Source organism: Tubulanus polymorphus, chromosome 8, assembly GCF_964204645.1.
Source record: "Tubulanus polymorphus chromosome 8, tnTubPoly1.2, whole genome shotgun sequence".
Classification (NCBI taxonomy): Eukaryota; Metazoa; Nemertea; class Palaeonemertea; order Tubulaniformes; family Tubulanidae; genus Tubulanus; species Tubulanus polymorphus.
The window spans coordinates 14,459,643-14,481,172 of NC_134032.1; the positions used below are offsets into that span (position 1 = coordinate 14,459,643).

Below are 21,530 nucleotides of genomic sequence, written 5' to 3' on the forward strand. Positions count from 1 at the left end.
AAAGATATTTTGATTTATATTCAGTTTGAACCCTGTTGTTTTGTCATATGTGAAATTATCTTTTTTGTTTGAAATCTAAGATAGCCTGCACCAAGAAGACATATTTCTTCTTGATATCCTGAAACGTATCTAGACGGCAGGGAAAGAGGGCGGGGAAAGATGGGGATCTTTTGAACCCGTTTTCGGACTCATGAAAATAAAACTCCGACAATAATTCCGGTCTTTGTATCGGGATATAATGGTCAAGTGTATGACATATTTACAAAAATATCTACGTTGTTGTCGCTCCCTCCACACATGGCCGATAACCGAAGGTTATTTTATAGTAGTTAATATAGTGCAATAAACTAGGTCGCTATTTGATATGAGCTGTCCAATATTCAAATATCAACGTCCAAGTACATATCTTATTTTATCAAATGGTTTACGGCCTTTGCCGGTGGTGGCCTAATAGTAATAATAAAAACTACTCTCGATTATCAGCCAACTGATAAGCGTTCTAAGGTAATATCATCGTGATTATCCTGTGATTTGTCGTCGGTTGTTGCTTATTTAAGTGTTTGGACATCCGACATAGAGACACGGTGTTTTATTGAAAGGTGCTCCGTAACATGTCACAAGTAGGAATAATGATTAAGTATTTTATGGAATTAAGACTTTTTATGCGTTCGTGTGAAATTAATTCAACCAATATTTCGATTTTATTTTTTCCAAAACTGAAAGAGGGTTTAGTATCATGTAATAGTAAAGTTTCAAGTGTCCTCGTTGAAAACATGGAGTAACCAATGATATTTATACCAAAGATTTGGGTTTAACCTTTTCGTGAAACTGGACCAATTTTAAAGGTTTTTTTAGTTGAAATTAACTTAAAAAAAAAAATTAAATTAGAATCAAAGAGTTGACTTCAACTAAAATTCATTGAACTCGCAACAGTTGTCCAGAAGTTTGTAAAAGTGTGAAGTGAATGCCTTACTGACAATTGAAATTGTGCATTGTCACTAAGGTCAACTTGGGAACTGGATCCAGAGATGAATTCACCCCACAATTGGATCACATATGTAATAACTCAATTCGAATGAAATTTCTAAAATGATTGTTTTTTTATATCGTTTCAGTTGTGATGAGTTTGTATCTACTGTAACCAACGACAACCGAATCAATTACAACAATAAAATGTCTCTAAACACGAGTCACGCCGCGTTCACTAGCGGTAACAATACCAACAATCGCGCGGCCGCTTTATACAACTTCCCCGCGGCAACCGGTTACAACAACCAGCAACAATCGTCGTCCGGGAAACCGTCGTCGGAGATGATGTGCCCGCCGTTTTTCAGCGCCGAGTCGATGGCGATGACGCACGCGATGTATCAACAGAAGATGCTGGCCGGGATGATGCCTCCCGTATCTCAGGGACTGTTACCGGGGTTACTGGGTCCGTCTCAGTCGGCGGTTGCCGGTACGAACGAACCCCCTCGCGGTTCACCCCTCGTTCCTCCGATGATGCCTCCGCATCCCGCGTTCTCGATGGCTCAGATGTCGCCGTTGACGACGATGTCGCGTATGTCCGAGAGTTTGAAATTACGCGCGTCACCTGCGGGCGTCTTAGCTCCTCCCACTAGTCAACAGCAACCTGTCAATCATCAGAGAGATTTTGCGGGCGGTAAATTCCACCATCCCGGTTCACCTGTCTCTTCATCCGGTTCTTCCCGTGGTTCTCCAAGTCCGCCGATCTCTTCCAAATCAACCTCGTTACCGGACGCGTCGTCGTCGTTCAAACCGTTGAATTTCACGCCACCAGGCGGCGCTGCGGTCATCGAGGATACCGTCGATAATTCAAAAATCGATTTGTTACGTCAAGAATTACAGAAAACCGATCACCTCGATTTCAAACCGATTAACGACCAGACGACCTTGAAATCGGATGCACTGCCAGGTGGAGCCACTAGTAAACAATCCGACCCTGATGGTGATAAAAACCCTGAAGATGAAACTCTCAACGAACAAGAATTTCAGCGCAATTTTTTAGAAGCTTTGAAAAAGTCTGGACGTCTCGACGAGCGAATGATGTCTCAGATATCGGCGCCCCCTGGTGGTGATGCCGATAATAACCGTCATCTCGACGAAATGAACCCGAATGTACCGGCAGCAGCAGCGGTCGTCCCCGACGACGACATCACGCGAGATAAACCTAGTCATAGCAACCTCGATACTCCCCCGGTAACCGCGGTAACCGATATAAAAGCCGAACCCGTCGGTAACCACGACGACGATGACAACAATACGAACGACGAAAGCGCGTTAAACGACAGTCTACTCGAACCGGAGAAGAGCCTCGTTATGGATCACAGTTTCAGCGATGACGACATCGAGAAACAGACAAACGACGACGATATAGGTGGCGCTACGATAAAGAAAGAATTACCGGACGAGGGTGTCATATCTCCGGCTGCCGGAGCGGAGTACTCCGGACGAATGAGTGACTCCGAGGACTCGCAATATCCGTTAAAATCGCGCGATCAGATGAGTCCGTTTAGCGGGTCGGGTGATCAGATGAACGGCGGCGATCTGTCGCAGTGGTTAGCGAATAGTCGCAGCGGACCGGGCGGCGGACCGGTCCCACCGGACGGCCGACCTCTCATGTCTCAGGGAAACGAAGTCTTCTATTGTCATCTGTGCAGTTATTCAGGTGAGTTGAGCTTAGTGTTTTATATATGATACACGATCGAGTTCCACAGTGGATGTGTGGAACTTGACCGTGTGGGCTAGCACTGGACCCGGTTCCACAGTTATGGGTGTAAATTTGATACAAGAGCAAACTCATTGATAATGAACTCATGATTTCAGAGTTAACTCCCATTCACAACTGTAGAACTGGATCCTGAGTTCAGAGTTAACTCAAACTCATAACTGTGGAACTGGATCCTGAGTTCAGAGTTAACTCAAACTCATAACTGTGGAACTGGATCCTGAGTTCAGAGTTAACTCAAACTCATAACTGTGGAACTGGATCCTGAGTTCAGAATTAACTCAAACTCATAACTGTTGGTTGAATTGGATCATAGTTAACTCTCTCACTCTCAACACGGTTTCATAGATGCAGGAGTTGTTGTGAAAGCGCCCCCTGGGTTTAAGCGAAGAATACTTTCAGAAGTTTTCATCGTATTTTCATTGTTACGTTGTTTCGGCTATACCCCCGTAATTATGTTTCCGTAGCAACAGTTACAAACGCATCAATGTCATTGTTATCCCGGGAATAGAGCTGTGCGGAGGTTGTGTGTAATCCGATATTTTGACCGGTAATAGCGAACTGACCACTGGTCACTCTTGACCATTGACTCACAGCGGTTGGTTGTAATTATTAGTCTCGAAGATGCAGCATTTTTCACGGCTGAGATTCTTTTTTGTTTCTCTGTTTTACCCCCGCCGATGGAAGAACTGACCACTTGTAATTCTAGATGCCTTATTGTCGTCACAATCAGGGGCCACGGATTATTAGTTTTCTGTCTTTTAAGGTCGCAAAATCTTTTTTGTATGTCTGGTAGTCGGTTCGACAGTGGTGAGAAGAAATTTGTTTTGTTAAAGGCAAAAACATGGAAATGAATAGATATAGCCATGTGGGACACCGGGGTTGGTCGTAGAGCACAGTAATGACTTAAATCCAAAAATGGTCATTTATCTTAAAACTAAGTTGTTTTTAAATCACAAGACTGGTCGTCTTAGATAATAAAACCAAAATGAGTTTAGTCTGGTCTTAAGTTGTTAGATCGGCTATAGAACCATCATGAGTTTAAACTGGTCTTAAGTTGTTAGATTGGTTGTAGAACCAAAATGAGCCTAGACTGGTCTTAAGTTGTTGGATTGGCTATAGAACTTAGTTGGTCTTAGACTGGTCTTAAGTCTAAGCCATGACTATGCAACCGGCCCCAGGAGAATGACTTAGATAATACATAATATAGTAAGATGTTGGACGTTTATAGAACCAAAATGAGCTGAGACTTGTTTTAAACCTTTCCCAGATGCTGGACGCGCCCTTCTTGTAACCCTTGGATATTGACGTGTGTTTTTACATGGATAGATTTTGTGTCACAACAGAGAGTAACATTCAATTGTTAACAACCGGTAATCGGTCAGAAGATGTTGCTAATTGAATCGGTCATTTATTCCTCGAAATCTACGTTCCTAGGAATTATGCGCAAAAATGAATTCCGGTAACACCACAGGTGTGCGGTAAATATTTATTTGTTGCCAGGTGATACGATTGTTTCCACGTAAATCTGTAGAACTGATAATCACGAGAAAAATTATTACGCGTTTCTTATTAGCAACTTATTAATCATCCATCGCTTGCCGCAGTCGGTTTCAGCTGCCCAAATATGGCTTTATGAGGAGAGATTTAGATTACAAAGAACTGAAATGAGCTGAAGGTTTTCAGGAAGCTTTGAGCGAACTACTAGCAAAAGTTTTCTTTCAAAAGAAAAGTTTTAAGATGAGATTTAAAATCGTCAATGTCATTACAGTTCTGAAGCAGATCTGATGAACTGAGCTACTTTTGAGTTACTGATCCCTGGTTCTTGATATTTACAGAATTGATTAAAAGTTTTAGGTAACACTTTGCCCTGTGGGTCTATGGCGATTACTGCAAAGCTGAAATGTCCTGTAGGAGACTGAAGCCTTAGCTGAAATCTATTCTTTATCTTTCCGATTGTAGATTAAAACAGTTTGACTTCAGCGATGACACAGTTATCGGTGAACCGACAGACACTCGATTTCATTTCAAAATAACTTTCATCATCTTCGTCATCATCAACACAAACCCACGTCGCTGTGACATTTCTTCAACAAACAAAACCGAACAAAAGAGCGAAATTTTTAATAATAATAAACACACAATCGAACAAAACAAAACACGCCCGTAGATATTTAATATAATCACCGTGGCGACATTCTTTTGAAGTTCGCTTTAATTGTAGCCTTCGCGTTCGTAGTTCTTTCGTTTATAGCCGCAAGATTCTCAAACATAAAACTCCGAATCGCCTGACGCATTGTTACGAAAACTTTTGTCGCCGCCGCCGCCGAACGAAACTTTTTAGCGCGCGTCGTAACCGCTGCCGGGATACCGCGTGCGTTTTCATCGCCAGTAGCGATTGATTTCGTCATTGTTGTATTTTGTGCGCGTGCGCCGCGGGTTAAAAACTTTGACATTTTAAAAACCGACGATGTATTATCGCTGATCATTCTTAAAAATACGGACTTCCCGTGCCCTGCTCTACCCTCCACATGGGCAACTCTGCATGGAGATGGATAAATCAGAAATTTGCCCTCCAAAATGTTGAAATACTTTCTGGGAAAGAGCCCCAGACCACACCCCCACCTCCCAGCTGATGCTCGTGCAGGCTTGATCGGCCTTATCGAATCAAGTGCCCATTCTTATTTTCAGGCCCCCCCAAAAAAATCCTAGATCTACTCAAGATCCTACCTTCCTGTTACTCCCTATACCCCCTTCCCCTTACTCTCCATACCCCTTCCCCTCCATACCCCCTTCCTCTTACCCTCCATACCTCCTTACCCCTATACCCTCCCCTTACCCCTGTTCCCTCCTCTTACCCCCTATACCCTCCATACCCCCTCCCCTTACCCTCCATACCCCTTCCCCTATTCCCTCCCCTTACCCCCTATACCCGCCATACCCCCTCCCCTTACCCTCCATACCCCCTCCATACCCCCTTCCCCTATTCCCTCCCTTTACCCCCTATACCCTACCCTTACTCCCCCTTACTCAACTGATAAATTGTTAACTTGTGGCACGTATGTATAATTCATTGTTATATTTATACAATTCAGGCGTGCCTGCTTCGCACCAACGCGGTCCTTGTATACACCAACGCCACCTTCTGTCATCTTCTGCCACTAATCCACCACAACCACAAGGTACGCACCTTTTTATTTCATATTTCATTAATCTGTTGCTTGCCTACGAGGTATGCTATACGGTAGCCATCTTTGATATTCATAAAAATCTAATTCTGCGTTTAATGCTATATGGTAGCCATCTCCAAAAATATCTAATTCTGCTTATTAATGCCTGTTTGGCATATAGCTTTGTGAAGTAATCTTCGAACATGCATCAAGTTCTCAGTTGCTCTATTGCGGCCGTATTTCAAATCATGAAAAGTCTAATTCCTTCTTTATAGCTCTATTGTGGCCATCTTTAAAATTCGTGGAAATATAGCTCTATTGCAGCCATCTTTAAAATCTTTCAAAACAAAATACAAGCTGTACACAAAACAGACCAGCCCCTCGGTACGTAGCTCTATGGCAGCCATCTTTAAATTTGGAAGTTATTTCTTGATGCGCTCGTGCGAATTCCTCGTTAGTTTCATCTTCACCGCCGACGCCGTCGTTACGGGCGATAACAACCGTTCATTGTTGTCGGAACGAATGAACGATGTAAAATATGAAATTTGAAATATCCGTCCGACCGTTCTCTGCTCTCAGGTGAAAAATTCCAAACAGACATGTTTACTCCGGACTGACCGCTCCAATGGCTTCTCAGCCGGACGGAAAGTTAATTATTTAGTTAAGGATCGGTCTTGTCGGACCGACGCATATTTTATGAACTAATAATATGTTTATATGTGTTAGTATTTGATGGATGATTGATTGTATTTGGTCAGCCATATAATTACCACCTTTAAACACCTGTCTCACTCCCCCTCCCTCCCTCCCCAGCACCCTCCTCCCCGCCGCCTATCATCTTTACTGTTTTTATGAAGTCTTTGGAGTTTTTCGTGGAAGTTTTGACATTTCTTATGTTTTTGAGATTTAATTCAAATAAAAAAAAGTCTCACAATAGAAATTGATGCGATAAGATTTTCGAAGGTTTTTTTTAGAATTGAAATTGACAATATTTCAGCTATTGACTAACGACAATCCTCGAATATAACGAAACAATGAGAGATTTTTGAGAACTATTTCGACTTGTTCACAACTATTTGACTTTAGTTTTCAACGAATGAAATTCGACTGTTTTCTAAGTTTTAATCGTTAACTTCTTCAATCTATTTCCAAGTCTTATATATGTTGTTCACAAAGACAGGGTCTAACCTCTGAGCTTATATATATGTATAACGGGTTAGAACTTGTTTCATTATCAGTGACGATCTGTTTGCCAAAAAGTCTAGGGCTAGGTTCCTCTGTACTTCAACCGATCGGGTATGTTTTTATCTGTTAGTACTGACAGGTAGTAAATGCACTATTTCATTGTCTGGCAAAATATTAGACAAATATCGTTTTCATATCGCGTTGTTTAAAGTCCATTTTAGCCGCGAGGTTGGAATTTGTTTGTCGGACGAGATCTCCCGGTTTTAAACTAATATTTGTTATCTTCTCCCGAAAAGAGATATCAATAACTCGCGCGATATCATCGATGATATCTCAAAATGTAAGACACGATATATCGCGCATGTTTAAACTCGGCCGGTCGACGGTCAGTTCGAGATAATCGTTTTTCTCGACGATGTCGGACTTCGATACGACGACTTTTACTTTTTATCGTCGATAACCTTTTTATGAACCGAACGCGCGAGATTTTTCGAAAACCACGACGACGAGAATAGATTTAAATTATTGAACTTTTCGAAAGCGTCGTCGAAAGTTTAACGTCCGATGATAGCGACGGAAAACCGATAAATCGGGAGCTGAGTAACTACTAGCGCGGGGTGGCGCCACTTACCTGAAAAACCCAGGAAAACTCGGGTAGCGGATTTTCTGCGTTGGATTAAGACCGCACGCGTGGCGACAGTGAGACTAGTCTCACGACGGTCTCGTGGCTGCTGGGTTCATCACGTACGCGCTACACGGAGACACAGAACTGCAGAGCCGCGAATTGCTTGAAAGTTTTGTACTTTTAAAAATCGAATAGACGTTTGTGGTCCTATTGTCGTCCTCGGTTCCTTGTCAATAATAACAATCGCTTCTTCATCCTTTATTCCGTTTTTGAAAAACGTATTTGAAAATATTTTTGAAATGGTCAATGACTTGTACTTTAAGTATTTCAACTCTTGTCCGCCGATTGATTGATGGCAGCCGTGAGATTTTGTGGTCATTTTTCTCGAGTCTTAGATCGCGCGAGCTTTAAGAATCTTTCTTTCTTAGAGAAATTATTTTTGAACAATCTTGATTCAAATTAAGATACGAAGAATAAACTTCATTTTGAAATTTACGAATATACAAAAAATTGATATATGAAATATGATATATATATGTATATATATATATATATATATATGTATATATATATATATATATATATATACATAAATCCGTATTTTTTCTTGAAGTGTCAATCGCGAGCTTTAAGAATCTTTCTTAGAGAAATTATCTTTAAACAAACTTGATTCAAATCAAAATATGAAGATAAACTACATTTTGAAATTTTTCGAAAAAAATTGCTGTATGAAATATATGTATACATGTTTTTTTACAAATCCGTATTTTTTCCTGAAGCCTCAAGTATATTATTTAATTTTTGAGATTTATGAGATTGATATATCCGTGGTCTCCGATATCTCGTTAGAAGATCGATATTTTGTGTGTGGCATGTGTTGAACTGATGATCCAATGACTAAACAGTTTATTGAATGTACTTTAAGATTTGAGAACTAAGCAGATGGTTCTCTCTCTCTTCCGTCCACTCATCGAGTTCAATTGTATTTTATTTAATTTTGATTGAATATGAAAAATTCTCCGTGGCCAGCCGGTCGGCCGGTGCTCCGCCGTCCGGACGTCGTGGTCAGTTCAAACTCGCGACAATAGAAAAATCTGTCACGTTCCCAAAGCAGATGTTTCCTTCTCAATTCTAGAAAATCTTTTATTTATTTTTATCTATTGTGAATTTAACGAATTTTTGGCGTCAATTTTTCAAAATTTCACCATCTGTTGTTGTTGTTGTCGTCGGTGGTGCTATTGGTCATGTGACCTGTCCATCAGCCCGTATCTCGGCACCGGTGCTACTGCTGCCCGTAATGCCCGCTTTTTAACAAACATTAGAGAAAAATTTTTAGAGAAAAATTTTTAAACTAATCTTTTAAAATTTTGTCTTGCGATCCAAGGAGTAAGAATTAACGGCATTTTCTGTTCTCAACTCGAGACTAAGTTGGAGGAGCCAGTAGCTAGCATAGCCCTTTAAGTTTGGTTTAGTCCTATAACCAATCAGCCAGCTTTGGAACTGGACCTGGTTCAACGGTTCGTGGTGAAAAAGGAAAATTCGCAGCATTAAAAAGTGTTAAAGTTGGCGAAGCCGATAAAGATTCAAGATTTGCTACGGTTTTGGACTGAGGTGAAAGGAGTCGGCCTCCACTAAAAGAAGTAAATATCAATACTAGATTTTTTTTATATAACGAAGACCTTTAAACCGAACCCATTATTGACCAAATACGGGTTTGTTTTTTCTTAAAACGAAATATCAAAGACACCGACGTCTTCAAGAGGAAAATCTCGTGTTTTTTCCTTTCGTTTTGAAATATCACTTTTCATCTCTCGCGATCGATTGAAATCTCGGAAAACATCTCGACACGGTGAAAACGATATTTTCGAAATCGGTTTTTGATGTTTTTTCCGTACGTTGTCTCCGGGCGTAATTCGTTAAACAACGAATTTCAATCTCGTCTGAACGAGACGCGCGATCGCTACGGCGACGGACGACGTTAAAAAACGACGAACGCGGAAAAAATCGTCGTTCGACTCTCGTCGTCGTGTTTTTGCTTCGATGAAAAGAAACGGAAAGTTTATTCTGTCATTGATCGACGGTGAGACTATAATACGCTCGCATCGCCGTGACGACATCGAAAAACATGTTCACCATTTTTGAGAGTGATGTTCTCGACATGAAATTGCTTTCAGAAATTTGATATTTCGCCCGCAGCAGGTAAAGAGTAAGTAATCAATGTTCGGAATCCATTTCTCGAGTGCGTGCACGCGCGCCACGCCGGGACTTTCTCTCCGCACTTTTTCTAAACGTCGTCGTCGCGATGTTCGGTTTTTATTTGCGACGATAAAACGGTTTTTATTCGAACGTGCGGCGTTTAAATGTTTCATTTTGACGCGGTCGATGACAATACAGGTTTGAGGAATAGAAGATGGCTGTTTCCTGAAACAGTTCTAGATATTGCTCTCCCCTACCTCTCTCCCTCTCTCCCGTCTCCCTCTATCTTTCGCCCTCTCGCTGTGATTGGTCAGTTTAAACCAGTTACCCTCATCGCAAATAACATCCCAAATAAACTTCTCTTGCTCCTCTCTTACTTTCATTCACGTACTTTCTCCGTTCTCTCCCTCTCCCCTCTTCCCTCTCCCCTCTCTCCCTCTCCCTCTCTCCCTCTCCCCTCTCCCTCTCTCCCTTTCTCCCTCTCTCCCTTTCTCCCCCTCTCCCTCTCCCCCCCTCTCCCTCTCCCCTCTCTCTCTCCCTCCCTCTCTCCCTCTCCCTCCCTCTCTCCCTCTCCCTCCCCTCTCCCTTTCTCCCTCTCTCCCTCTCCCCTCTCTCCCTCTCCCTCTCTCCCTTTCTCCCTATCCCTCTCTCCCTCTCTCCCTCTCTCCCTCTCTCCCCCTCTCCCTCTCCCCTCTCCCCTCTCCCTTTCTCCCTATCTCCCTCTCCCTATCTCCCTCTCCCCCTCTCCCCACTCCCTCTCTTCCTACTATATACTAAAGTGTTAATTTGCGAATTCCTTGATTTTCATCCAATTGCGTTTTCTCAGAATTTCTCGCTGTTATTTCTCCAAACAATCTTCGCACGTACGCGTGTTACCCGTATAAGGATTCAGTTGCGTCTGTATTTATGAATTCAATTCGGGTGAAATCAATTAATCTATTTCAACATAATTCACTACGGAAGCAAAAACCGAAATGTTTTTTGACCCAAGATTGAAAGTATAATCGCGTTTTGCGGACGAACAAGGAATTTAGAGAAGGACATATCTGTATCTGTGAAAACAATGAAATGAGAATTGTGTTTTACACTACTGTATGGGCCACGGAATAACAAAGGATTTACTTGATAAACAATGAAGTCTTGACATCAAACATCAAAGCCTAACAAACAACAATAAAACCCTGACTCGATAATTAACGACCTAATTAATAAATTACTCATCTTGTCTCTATTGTTATAGGCTGTTCTCATTGCAGGTGTCAGTCATTTCGCTTGAAGTTAATTAGGTATATTTACTAATTGATGTGCTTCTGTGTTATTGGGATCGGTTTTTGGCACCGCAAACTTGGATCCGGAATCACGAAAAAGCTTTAAACTTAAGACGGTTCAGAATTCTTTTATACATCGAAAACATAAAGTTACAGATAGCAATTAAACGAAACTTTTAGGTTAATCTTTTTCACAAAAACCAAACCCTCACAGCTACCGGTATGACTGTGTCCAGTTTCATGAAAAGTTAAAGCTTAAAATGGTTAATTTATGAGTTGTTGTCCTCATTAAAAACAAGAAGCAATCGGTGAAAGAAATGCAAACAAATTTAAAAGACTGAAAACGATATTTATTTATTAAATCAAAAATTCGACGATACAAAGTTTGAGACGAACAAAACGTACTTATGAATTACGAACAGTTTCTCATGATGAAAATATCATTGATAAACACGAGTTTTTAGGTGTGGCGGTTGTTCGATGATTGGAAGTGAAAAGTTCACGTACCACCCACGCAAACCCCCCCCCCCCCTCTCTCTCTCGATCGCGATCTTTATATTTTCATAGAATTCTTTATTATTTACGATTGAGTCATTTTAACTAACTTACATTATCAACAGTAAGTTCACCTGACCTTCACCCCCCTGGTAGGTCGTGGTACTCATTTGGTTTTTGGCAACACTTATGGTCAACAACCCGATAGTTGTACTCATTGTATATATTTATTGCGCAGTGCAATGCTATTTTTTTCCCATAGGGAGCTTAGTTTTATTCCCAAGTACAAACAGCAAGAAGAGTCTTACATAAAAATAGCCTCACACCTGACGATGATCTCTAGGGTGAGATCGAAACGTCGTGTCTTTTAAATATTTTAGATTTGATAAATAAATTCTGGTTTTTAAATTCTTTTAATCTGTAAATAGTGGGATTTTATTTTATTATCCGTTCACCGCGTTTGAGTGTGGTCATCGTTCTATCAAATAGCCTCTTATATGATTCTTTCATCAGATAAGTCATCGCACTACTGAAATTGTATCCACTTTCTCAAGATCACATTTCGTATTTCCAACTTCTTTTAAGCTCGAGTCATCGTCAAAACGATCGATGTTGCCACCTCCGAAAAGTTTTGGATTTTGTATATTTTTTTTAATTTCTTGACTGTCGTCGTAAAAAGGACTCTCACCATCCCCAAAAATTTCCATGGGCGCAATTCAATAATCGAAAACCAACTAAAAGTGATGCAGTTTTTTTCGGGCCCGATGTACTTTTAAGAATTCTATTTCATCTGTTATATCTCTCTCTCGCCGGGAAGAGAGCCAGCGAGCGTTGAGTATGATTGTGGAGATGTATATGTCGTAAACAAGTTTTCCTTCATCACAGATGGAATAAGTTTCATTCATGCCTAACTGTCGAATTCCGATTGGTCGATGAGTCATACTAAGCCCCACCCACTTTCCATTCAGCTTTGTCCCTGGTTGTTTTGTTGTTGGAATGTTTTAGTTCGATTTTTTGCCACGCGGTGGCTCTGCTCGTATTTTTAGCAGAACACACACGGTTGGTGTTATTCATTACTAGTTGAGACAGTAGTGACTCGATCACGCTCAGCGCGAGCCTCTCTCTCTCACTCACTCTCTCACGCCGATAGATAAAAAGAGACAATCGATATTTCTACTATCTCCTCTCACGGATTCTGGTTTGCGCGTTGAATGAGAAAGAAAAATCATCGGAGTTTGGGAAAGATTTTTTCACGTCGTTGAAAGTAAGAAAGTGAACTTTTGCAGTTGTTATTCGAGCAGCACAATTTGATGCCGTGGAATTCGAAACTTTCCGAAACGAGAAGAACGAGGACTTTGTTTTACGTTGATTGCCGTGTCGATTGAAGTTACGAAAATTGCGGTCGCAATGGTGTGTTATCAATGGACCGGCTCATCGCCGGGCAACAACAACAATACAGGTGGCAACGATACGGGCCCGACGACGATGATCACCGATCCAGTGGACGATTGCTCGTCCCCGCTCAGCGGTCCGGCTCCGTCGACCTCCGATCACAGCGAGGATGACAGCAATGCTAAACTTCACGAAGTCCAGTCCGAGTCCGGCTCGGAAATGTCGGACGACGGTAAGAAATTCTTAATTCATTTATGAAAACGATCGAGATTGATTTTTTTTTTCTTGGAAACTTTTTTTTCAAAATTTTCGTCTTCAGAAAATTATTTCTCGTATCAGTCACCGTTAGTTAACCTGTCCTCGATATCGGACGCGTTATCATTTTGGAAGGTTTTTCTTATCTTTTTTATCTTATCATTGGAAAGTTTATTAATTGTCCTATATCTACCAACACATACTCAAATAATCTAACCCAGGGCTGATCAACTCAAAGATTCCATTGTCACAAATATTTTTAATTATCCCCTAGTCTCCGATTAGTTATGCGCATAATTAATGAATCGGTCATTCAGCTAGCTGACCTAGTTATCAGTACCCAGAGTGGACACCCATTGTTTGAATGAACACCAGTGCCAACAATGAAGACAGTTTGATTGTAGTGTCATGACAACTATAAAATACAAGTCAAAGCAAAGAGAGACCATTTGTGAAACATGTTACAAACAAATTTCACGAATTCGGTCTATAAAATAGATCTTACAATTTATATCGCAAACAAGTGATACAGAAAAAAAAAACATATTATAGTCAGGGTTTGTAAGTGTGGAGTTAAATTTGTGAATTAAAATTGCAGAAAACACTCGGGGAGCCTGGTTTCATTTCTACAGCCATTTGTTAAACATGTATCGATGGATATATAAGTATTTACAGGCTGACGACTACGCGTGCAGCATAGTTCAATAAAGTTAATACTGTTTCAGACCGTGTTTAATCACTATAAGTATCTCGGTCAGCTATCGATTATAGACCACTGTATTGATGAAAGGAGAGAGAGAGAGTATTTTTTAAATTGATTATCTATATTGAAAAAATAAATGAAATGTAGGAATTTAAACGTCAGCATCCAGTTCTACAGTTGTGAGTTAGAGTTAACTCTGAACTCAGGATCCAGTTCTACAGTTGTGAGTTTAAGTTAACTCTCTGAACTCAGGATCCAGTTCTACAGTTGTGAGTTTAAGTTAACTCTCTGAACTCAGGATCCAGTTCTACAGTTGTGAGTTTAAGTCAACTCTCTGAACTCAGGATCCAGTTCTACAGTTATGAATTAGAGTTAACTCTGAACTCGGGATCTAATTCTGCAGTTGTATGAGTGAATGAATAATTTCAAATTCAATGAATTAAGTCAAATCGTTCCTCAGAACTGAACAAGCAGACATTGTTACATGTAATATGTAGATATAGCTTTCAGTAGATAGGTATATATATATATATATATAAATATACAAAATAATGTTTTCCGATTGTGATATATTGTACATTGTTAGAACATCTGTCCCAGGTGGAAAATTGTTTTTTTTTTTCATATTTTATACGACTGAATGGCCTTGGTTCGATGGCCATGCGACAGTATCATTGATATAGATGTTTTTGTAAAGTTCATTCGGGGCTGATAGACATTTCGCCCTAACCGTACTAAACATTTGGTACATCGATATTTGCTTTCCTTATTCCATTCAGCGATGTATAAAAAATAAAGAATTCTCGCAGCTTGTGTGGAATAAAAAAACTTACGTGCAACATATTGAGACGCGCTTGTTTTTCGCTATTGTAAAATTGAATTTTTAATAGCCGTTCATTCAGTCTGACATCCGTAATAAGTATTCTATACGTCGCATGGAGAACCGTTATATTCACATCAGAGATAGCCAGTAACATCGATTGCGGATTCGCAAAAAAAAAAGATTGGCTTCTGCAACATATTGAGGTTTTTACTATTGTAGAATAAAATTTTTATACCTCTGCGAAAACCTTTGTATTCATATCAGAAAATCACAAGACTCGTGAATCTTTTGCTCCTGATTGGAGACCCGTGGCACTTCTGAACAGGGCAGCAGGTGCCTGTATCATGATGACATATGGCCAGTTTGACCATTGCCGGACAATGGTCATTCATTTTTTACTGACCAGCAGATGTAGCATCTCATTATAGCTACTTTGTTCAATCGAAGAATCTCTTTGTGCTTCATGGTCAATACTAAAAAAAATCTAGTTTGATTTCTGTTCTGTACAGATTTTATCAACTGACCAGCGGTCAGATTTATCGGGCCACGCGCCAATAATTTGCGTCCCTATTGTAGTCCAGCTGAGCTATGCTTGTGGTCATTTTGGACACTAGGTTTTTGTTGTGAATGTTTTTTTGAGACTCAAAAAGTCTGGTGGTCAGTGGAGTGACAGGTGGTGACCATTAGTGATTGTTGGTCAGTACGAGGACCAGCTGACTAATTATCAGTGACCAGTGGTCAGTACAAGGACAAGCTGACTAATCATCAGTGACCAGTGGTCAGTACGAGGACCAGCTGACTGATCATCAGTGACCAGTGGTCAGTAGGGGCATCAAGTGACTGATCAGCAGTGACCGGTAATGACCAGTGGTCAGTAAGGGGACCAGGTGACTGATCAGCAATGACCGGTAATGACCAGTGGTCAGTAAGGGGACCAGGTGACTGATCAGCAATGACCGGTAATGACCAGTGGTCAGTAAGGGGACCAGGTGACTGATCAGCAATGACCGGTAATGACCAGCGGTCAGTCATCATTAGATATTCATGAATTTTCGATGCAATTAGTGAAATTGTCACCGATGGCAACCGTGACTGTATTTTTATTATTCATCATAGTTTTCTACGAGAATGAAACCGATGTATAATGAGAGAGAGGGGGGGTGAGGGGGGTGTTACTCCCTGGGATTATTTGTTACAGTAATTAGCTTCAGGATTATTTTCAACCTAATCAGACTTATTCGGAAGTCCGAGATTGATGAGGCGATTGTTGGCGGCGCCGACGGTAACGACGATGGGTCATTTTTCGAGGAGTAAAAGTACCTCTTCAAAAGGAACCTCTTCAAAAACTCGCCTATCTCTAAACAACACGTATTTCTAGGTGTTATAACCAGATCAAATAAACTGAATCACCTTGAGATAGTGAGAGATCGACCTTCATTCCATCTCTCTACAAGTACAAGCGACCTCTTCAGTTAAACGTCAGTTATAGAAAAAATTGCGATCGCTAAGTAATAAACGCTTGTTCATGTTTCCACGAATTTCTTTCAAAAATCGACTCGTTTCGACCATCGACCAGTCGACCAGTCGGCCGTTCATTCTATTGAAATTAAACGAACTGAATTACACGTTTGAAACGATTATTTTTCGAGAGTTTCAATAATAGACCGCACCGTGCGCCCAGTGACCAGATGTCACCTTCCCGCGTTGATTTCGAGCTACGCTGATCAAATAAATACAATAAACACAATTTGTTTGTTTAAAAATTTAAACTCTACTTGATATCTGTGACCATCATTCACTGATCTGATTAGAACCGCATTCATTATTCAAACTGTGGTCAGCATAATTTCAAATGCTGTGATCGTGATGTTCAGATGCCGTAAATGAACATAATTTTCAAATGCCCCGACAGTTCGTTTCAAACTATAATTTCAGTTTTGAAAGGTTACAGTGGACAGTGCTGCTGCTACTGATTTTCCCCGGAAAACGCTTTTTTATTTTCTTCCATATTTCAAAAAATGGTCCCGGCTACGGTTGTTCTGTCCTCATGGTTGCTTAGATTTAAGACCATCTTAGTCGTTAAAGCCGATCGAACGACTTCAAAAGACGTCTTTTGGACTTTGTTCACGCGTCCATCATGGAACTGGGTCCTGAAAATAATGCTCTGTTTCCTAAGCGAAGATGAGTTAAAACCATTAAAAATTATAAGTATATAATATATATATATAGACATTGAATGATTTTTTGACCAGTACGTGAACCCCCGGACAAAAATGACATGAAAGATATTTACGGCAAGGTGAACTATTGTTTGAAGGCTTTATCAATCCGTTTCAAGAAGCGTTTGTTTACTGCATAAAAACTGACCATGCTTGGCAACGAGTAAAATGCGTATAATAGTAACACGTATTTGTACTTTTGGTCCTTTGAACCCGAAAACAAAAAAAAACAAAGCAAATTTTTGTTTATGCATCGAAGTTTTAAAAGGTGCTATTTTCGTATTGTCGACGCGGTTCGGTACACGGACGGGCAGTGAATTACTGAAAAAACAACCGTCCGCACATGACCGCACACGAGCGTGTACTTTGGTCAACAATCGACCGACCAGTAATTTATATACACGTATATATATATATATACACGTATAATGACCAATTCATAGATTTTCTGCTTTTGTGTTGAAGAATTTTTACAGGACTCATTTCGTATTGAGTGCAATTTATTTGCACAATGGATATTTTATTTTCCGAGCGAGCGGGCGGGTAGCGCAGGTCCAGTTTTGTTATGTATGAACAGGTCAATATCCGTGTATGTACATGTATTTACCGGTGTTTGTTTATTGGCTGTTTTTACTTGTACACAGCGAGGGAGTGAGAGAGAGAGGGAGAGAGGGGAAAAGGGCTTTCATTAATTTGAGTCGTCGTGTCGATATTTTTACATAAAACGAAGTTCACTTCGAATTCACTGGTTCACTAGCAGTTCAATAACGTGATAGTAAAAATATCTTTAAGAAAAATAAATAATTATAAATTATATATATATATATATATATATATATATATATATATATATATATATATATATATATATATATATATATATATTTATATATAGCCTCTTTTCCCGTGCAGAGAGAAGTTCATATTCAGTAGTTCAAAAAGCTGATATTGATTTCTTGAATTTAATCTTCATTCTCGGGAGAATTAGAAATTCTATCGATCTCAATGAAAAGCTTTGTTCCGTGAATGCTTCTGTGGCAAGTGAGTGATGTATAGTTTTGGGTGGTCAGCCGCTTTTTTTCCCCTGATGGTTTCTGTCCGTTGATGAGCGGGTTCAGCCTTGAAAAACGTGTGAAAGTACACGTAACCTTGGCTCGAGGCGTACTCTAACTAAAACTGAATGAAACGCGGTTGAGGTGGATGGGTGCAGCTTCTTTATCGAGAGAGACAGAGAGAGAGAGAGGGAGGGAGGGAGGGGGAGGGAGGGGAGAGGGAGGGGGAGAGGGAGGGGGAGAGGGAGGGGGAGAGAGAGGGAGAGAGAGAGGGAGAGAGAGGGAGAGAGAGGGAGAGAGAGGGAGAGAGAGGGAGAGAGAGAGAGATGTTGTAAACAGGTTTTCAACGCTTGTAAAAAGTTTCAAACTGACCTGTCTTAATCTATGTAAATAATAGCCCCGGGTAAAGAGAGATGGATGACTAGTAAAGATGGGATAGCCACAGCCAGTTAGCGGCCAGAGGCAAATAATTCGACTATATCTAGATACAAAGTACAATCTTGATGAAACACTGTAGTTGAGTCCACACATTGTAAGGAATTAATATTAGATCCCTCGCTAGGAATGAAAAGAGTCTGAAATGTTAACTCAAGTTTATACTTCATTTCGACATTTCTAACCAATTCCTAGCTCACTAATAGACCTCTTCACGAATACCTGAGTTACAACAAGCTGCAGGAAATCTTTTCTTTTTTTTTCCATTGTAGTATATATAAAGGTAAAGAATCCTTTATAGGGTTTGGTCAAGTTATTTCCTCTTAAGCAATCTACCAGTGTATAGATCGCTATTACATAATGTGCCTGAGTTCGAAATGCGCAACAAACTGCCAGAAAACGGCAAATCCTTTGTTCAGGAGCGAGAAAATCTAATCCATTCAGTGAATTAATGAGAATAAACTCTAAATATTCTAGGAGAGAGAGCAGGGGGTCTTATACAATCAGGGATTAATGGGTTTTGGATTGAATGGCCTGTGAAAAAAGTCTTATGTAATATTTGCCTGTTGGATAATGCTCTTTAGCTACAGTTATAGGCCAACTGTTCACAGTTTTTGTATGTTCAGTGATGGCTGGCTCAGCTGTGGTCAGCTGTGGTCATTCACGAATAGAAAATCCACAAACAACTGCGATTATCAAGTTTACAGATCTCAGACAGCTGATGTTATTGAACAATTATGAAATTGTCAATGGTTGACTGGTCAACTGTCCAACCATTGATATCTCAGAATCGGTTTTTTGACCAGCTGACCACTGAAAGTTTTCAGATATCAGCCAGCTGATGTTATTGAACAATTACGAAAAACGACTGGTCAACTGTCCAACCATTGATATCTCAGAAGCTGGTATTTTGACCAGCTGACCACTGTGAAAATGAAGGTCACCTGCTTGACCTATCTATCTTAGATTCAGAATATTGACCGGCTGACCGCTGTGAATATGATGGTCACCTGCTTGACCAACACTAACAGATAGTGACCGATGGTCCTGATATTATAACTTAGTCGAAGCCACTCCCAAACGTTGACTTTTTACTAAGAATCGATCCGTCAAATTAAAGTATCTAGAATTTTCTTTTAAAAGAGTTTCTGCAACGATTTTTCACGCAAAAACTTTTAATGAACCGACAGCAAGTATAACTGCGGGCTGAGCGCGCTTCAGTAGTAGTCGGTGAAAACTTTTTATCACCGCTCCCATTTCTTTTCTGAAACTTATTGCGACATCCTCCGCCATAAAAAGTCAAAGATCAGAAAAGTTATAAATAATTCCATGTTTAAAGTTGTTTATATCGGTTTATATTGAAACAAGTCGTGTTGGCAGCTTTAGGGTATAGAACGCGCTCAAACCGTGTCGTCGTCGTCGTCGGCGCTCGAATATAAAATACATTTAGTTTTTTTAGAATTTCTTGATGATAGGTAACAGTGCGTATTGATTATAACCCGAAGGTGCTCAACCGAAGCAGCTCTCCTCAATCGAAGTTCAATAAGACCAGACTCTCTTTATCCTCTCTCTCTCTCTCCCTCTCTGTGCAGTTCACAAGTATTTGATATTGAAAATTTTTGCCGTTTGAAAATAGAGACGTAGGAAAAAAGCTTCGTTTGTTTTTAACGTTTAGGCGTGGCTCATCTTGAGATATAAACATACTTCGATTTTATCAGAAACATTTTCTGCTACATTGTATGGAGTTGATGCACTTTCACAGACTCCTGGCCTCTCTGCCTCACTCGTGGACTCCTGGCCTCTGTCTCACTCGTAGACGCTAGGCCTCTCAGCCTCACTCGTAGATGCCTGGCCTCTCTGCCTCATCCTTGTAGACTCCTGGCCTCTGCCTCATCCACATAGACTCCTGGCCTCTCTGCCTCATCCTCGTAGACTCCTGGCCTCTCAGCCTCACTCGTAGATGCCTGGCCTCTCAGCCTCACTCGTAGACTCCTGGCCTCTCTGCCTCACTCGTAGACGCTAGGCCTCCCTGCCTCTCTCACAGACTCCTGGCCTCTCAGCCTCACTCGTAGACGCTAGGCCTCCCTGCCTCTCTCACAGATTCCTGGCCTCTCAGCCTCACTCACAGACTCCAGGTCTCTCTGCGTCTCACACAGAATCTTGGTCTCACAGTTTCTCAACACTGCATTGCCCAATCTCAATCTCTCAGAGCCTCAACGCTGGCTTCATAACATAACACAGTAATATAAACTCCAACTCATATGTTGCCTAATAAAGAAAGCTGACCGATGACCTATAGCGCTGCCATCTATCTTATAATTGAAACATTAGACGAATACAGGTCTGTACCCCTAGTGGGTTCTCATGCACCCCCCAACCTGGGTTCTGATGCACCTCTCTCCTGAGTAATTAGGCCCAGTAGAAAGGGCTCATGGTTTCCAGGATCGTCGCTCGATTATTATTTTCTATATGACTCCAGTAACCGGTGACAACGTATTGTGAATTCTAGTCACTTAGATCGGGTTATAAATTTTTTTGTCATTAACCGACCTGAACGCATTCTCTTCCCCATCGCTCTCTCTCTCTCTTCTCTCTCTCACTCCGCCGCCGATCTCTCATAAAAACTCCCGATGCAGATTTTTGTGAACGTCAATATCCTATCTGTACCCGACTCAATGTCCGTTGCCTGGCAACCATGTTTTTAATTGCCGCAGTTGAATTTTTATAATGTTTTTCTGTGAAGTATGCGTCGGTTTTTGATTTATTATCGAGAGGGATTTTATCAAGTCGGTTCTCTCTCGTTCGTTCGTTCGTTCGTTTGTTGGTTCAAGGTTATATCTGGGAAACGTTCGTTCGTTGGTTCATCGTGGTACGCGGTGGCTATGAGATGCGGTATTCAACTCAGCAACGTCCGCTCATCTGCGTCTTCAAATCACTCTCGGGCGAATTGAAAAAAAAAAGATTAG

The 21,530-nt window shown here is 40.8% G+C and overlaps 1 protein-coding gene across 1 annotated transcript in view; it reads left to right on the forward strand.

Annotated features, from left to right (window-relative positions):
* The first annotated feature begins 773 nt into the window (after positions 1-773).
* LOC141910398 (uncharacterized) overlaps positions 774-21,530 on the forward strand; it is a 34,567-nt gene continuing 13,810 nt past the window's right edge. The window contains exons 1-3 of the mRNA XM_074801136.1: positions 774-778; positions 1,116-2,686; positions 13,073-13,309. Of these exons, the coding sequence (XP_074657237.1) occupies positions 774-778; positions 1,116-2,686; positions 13,073-13,309 (1,813 nt within the window). The remainder of the gene's footprint in view (positions 779-1,115; positions 2,687-13,072; positions 13,310-21,530) is intronic.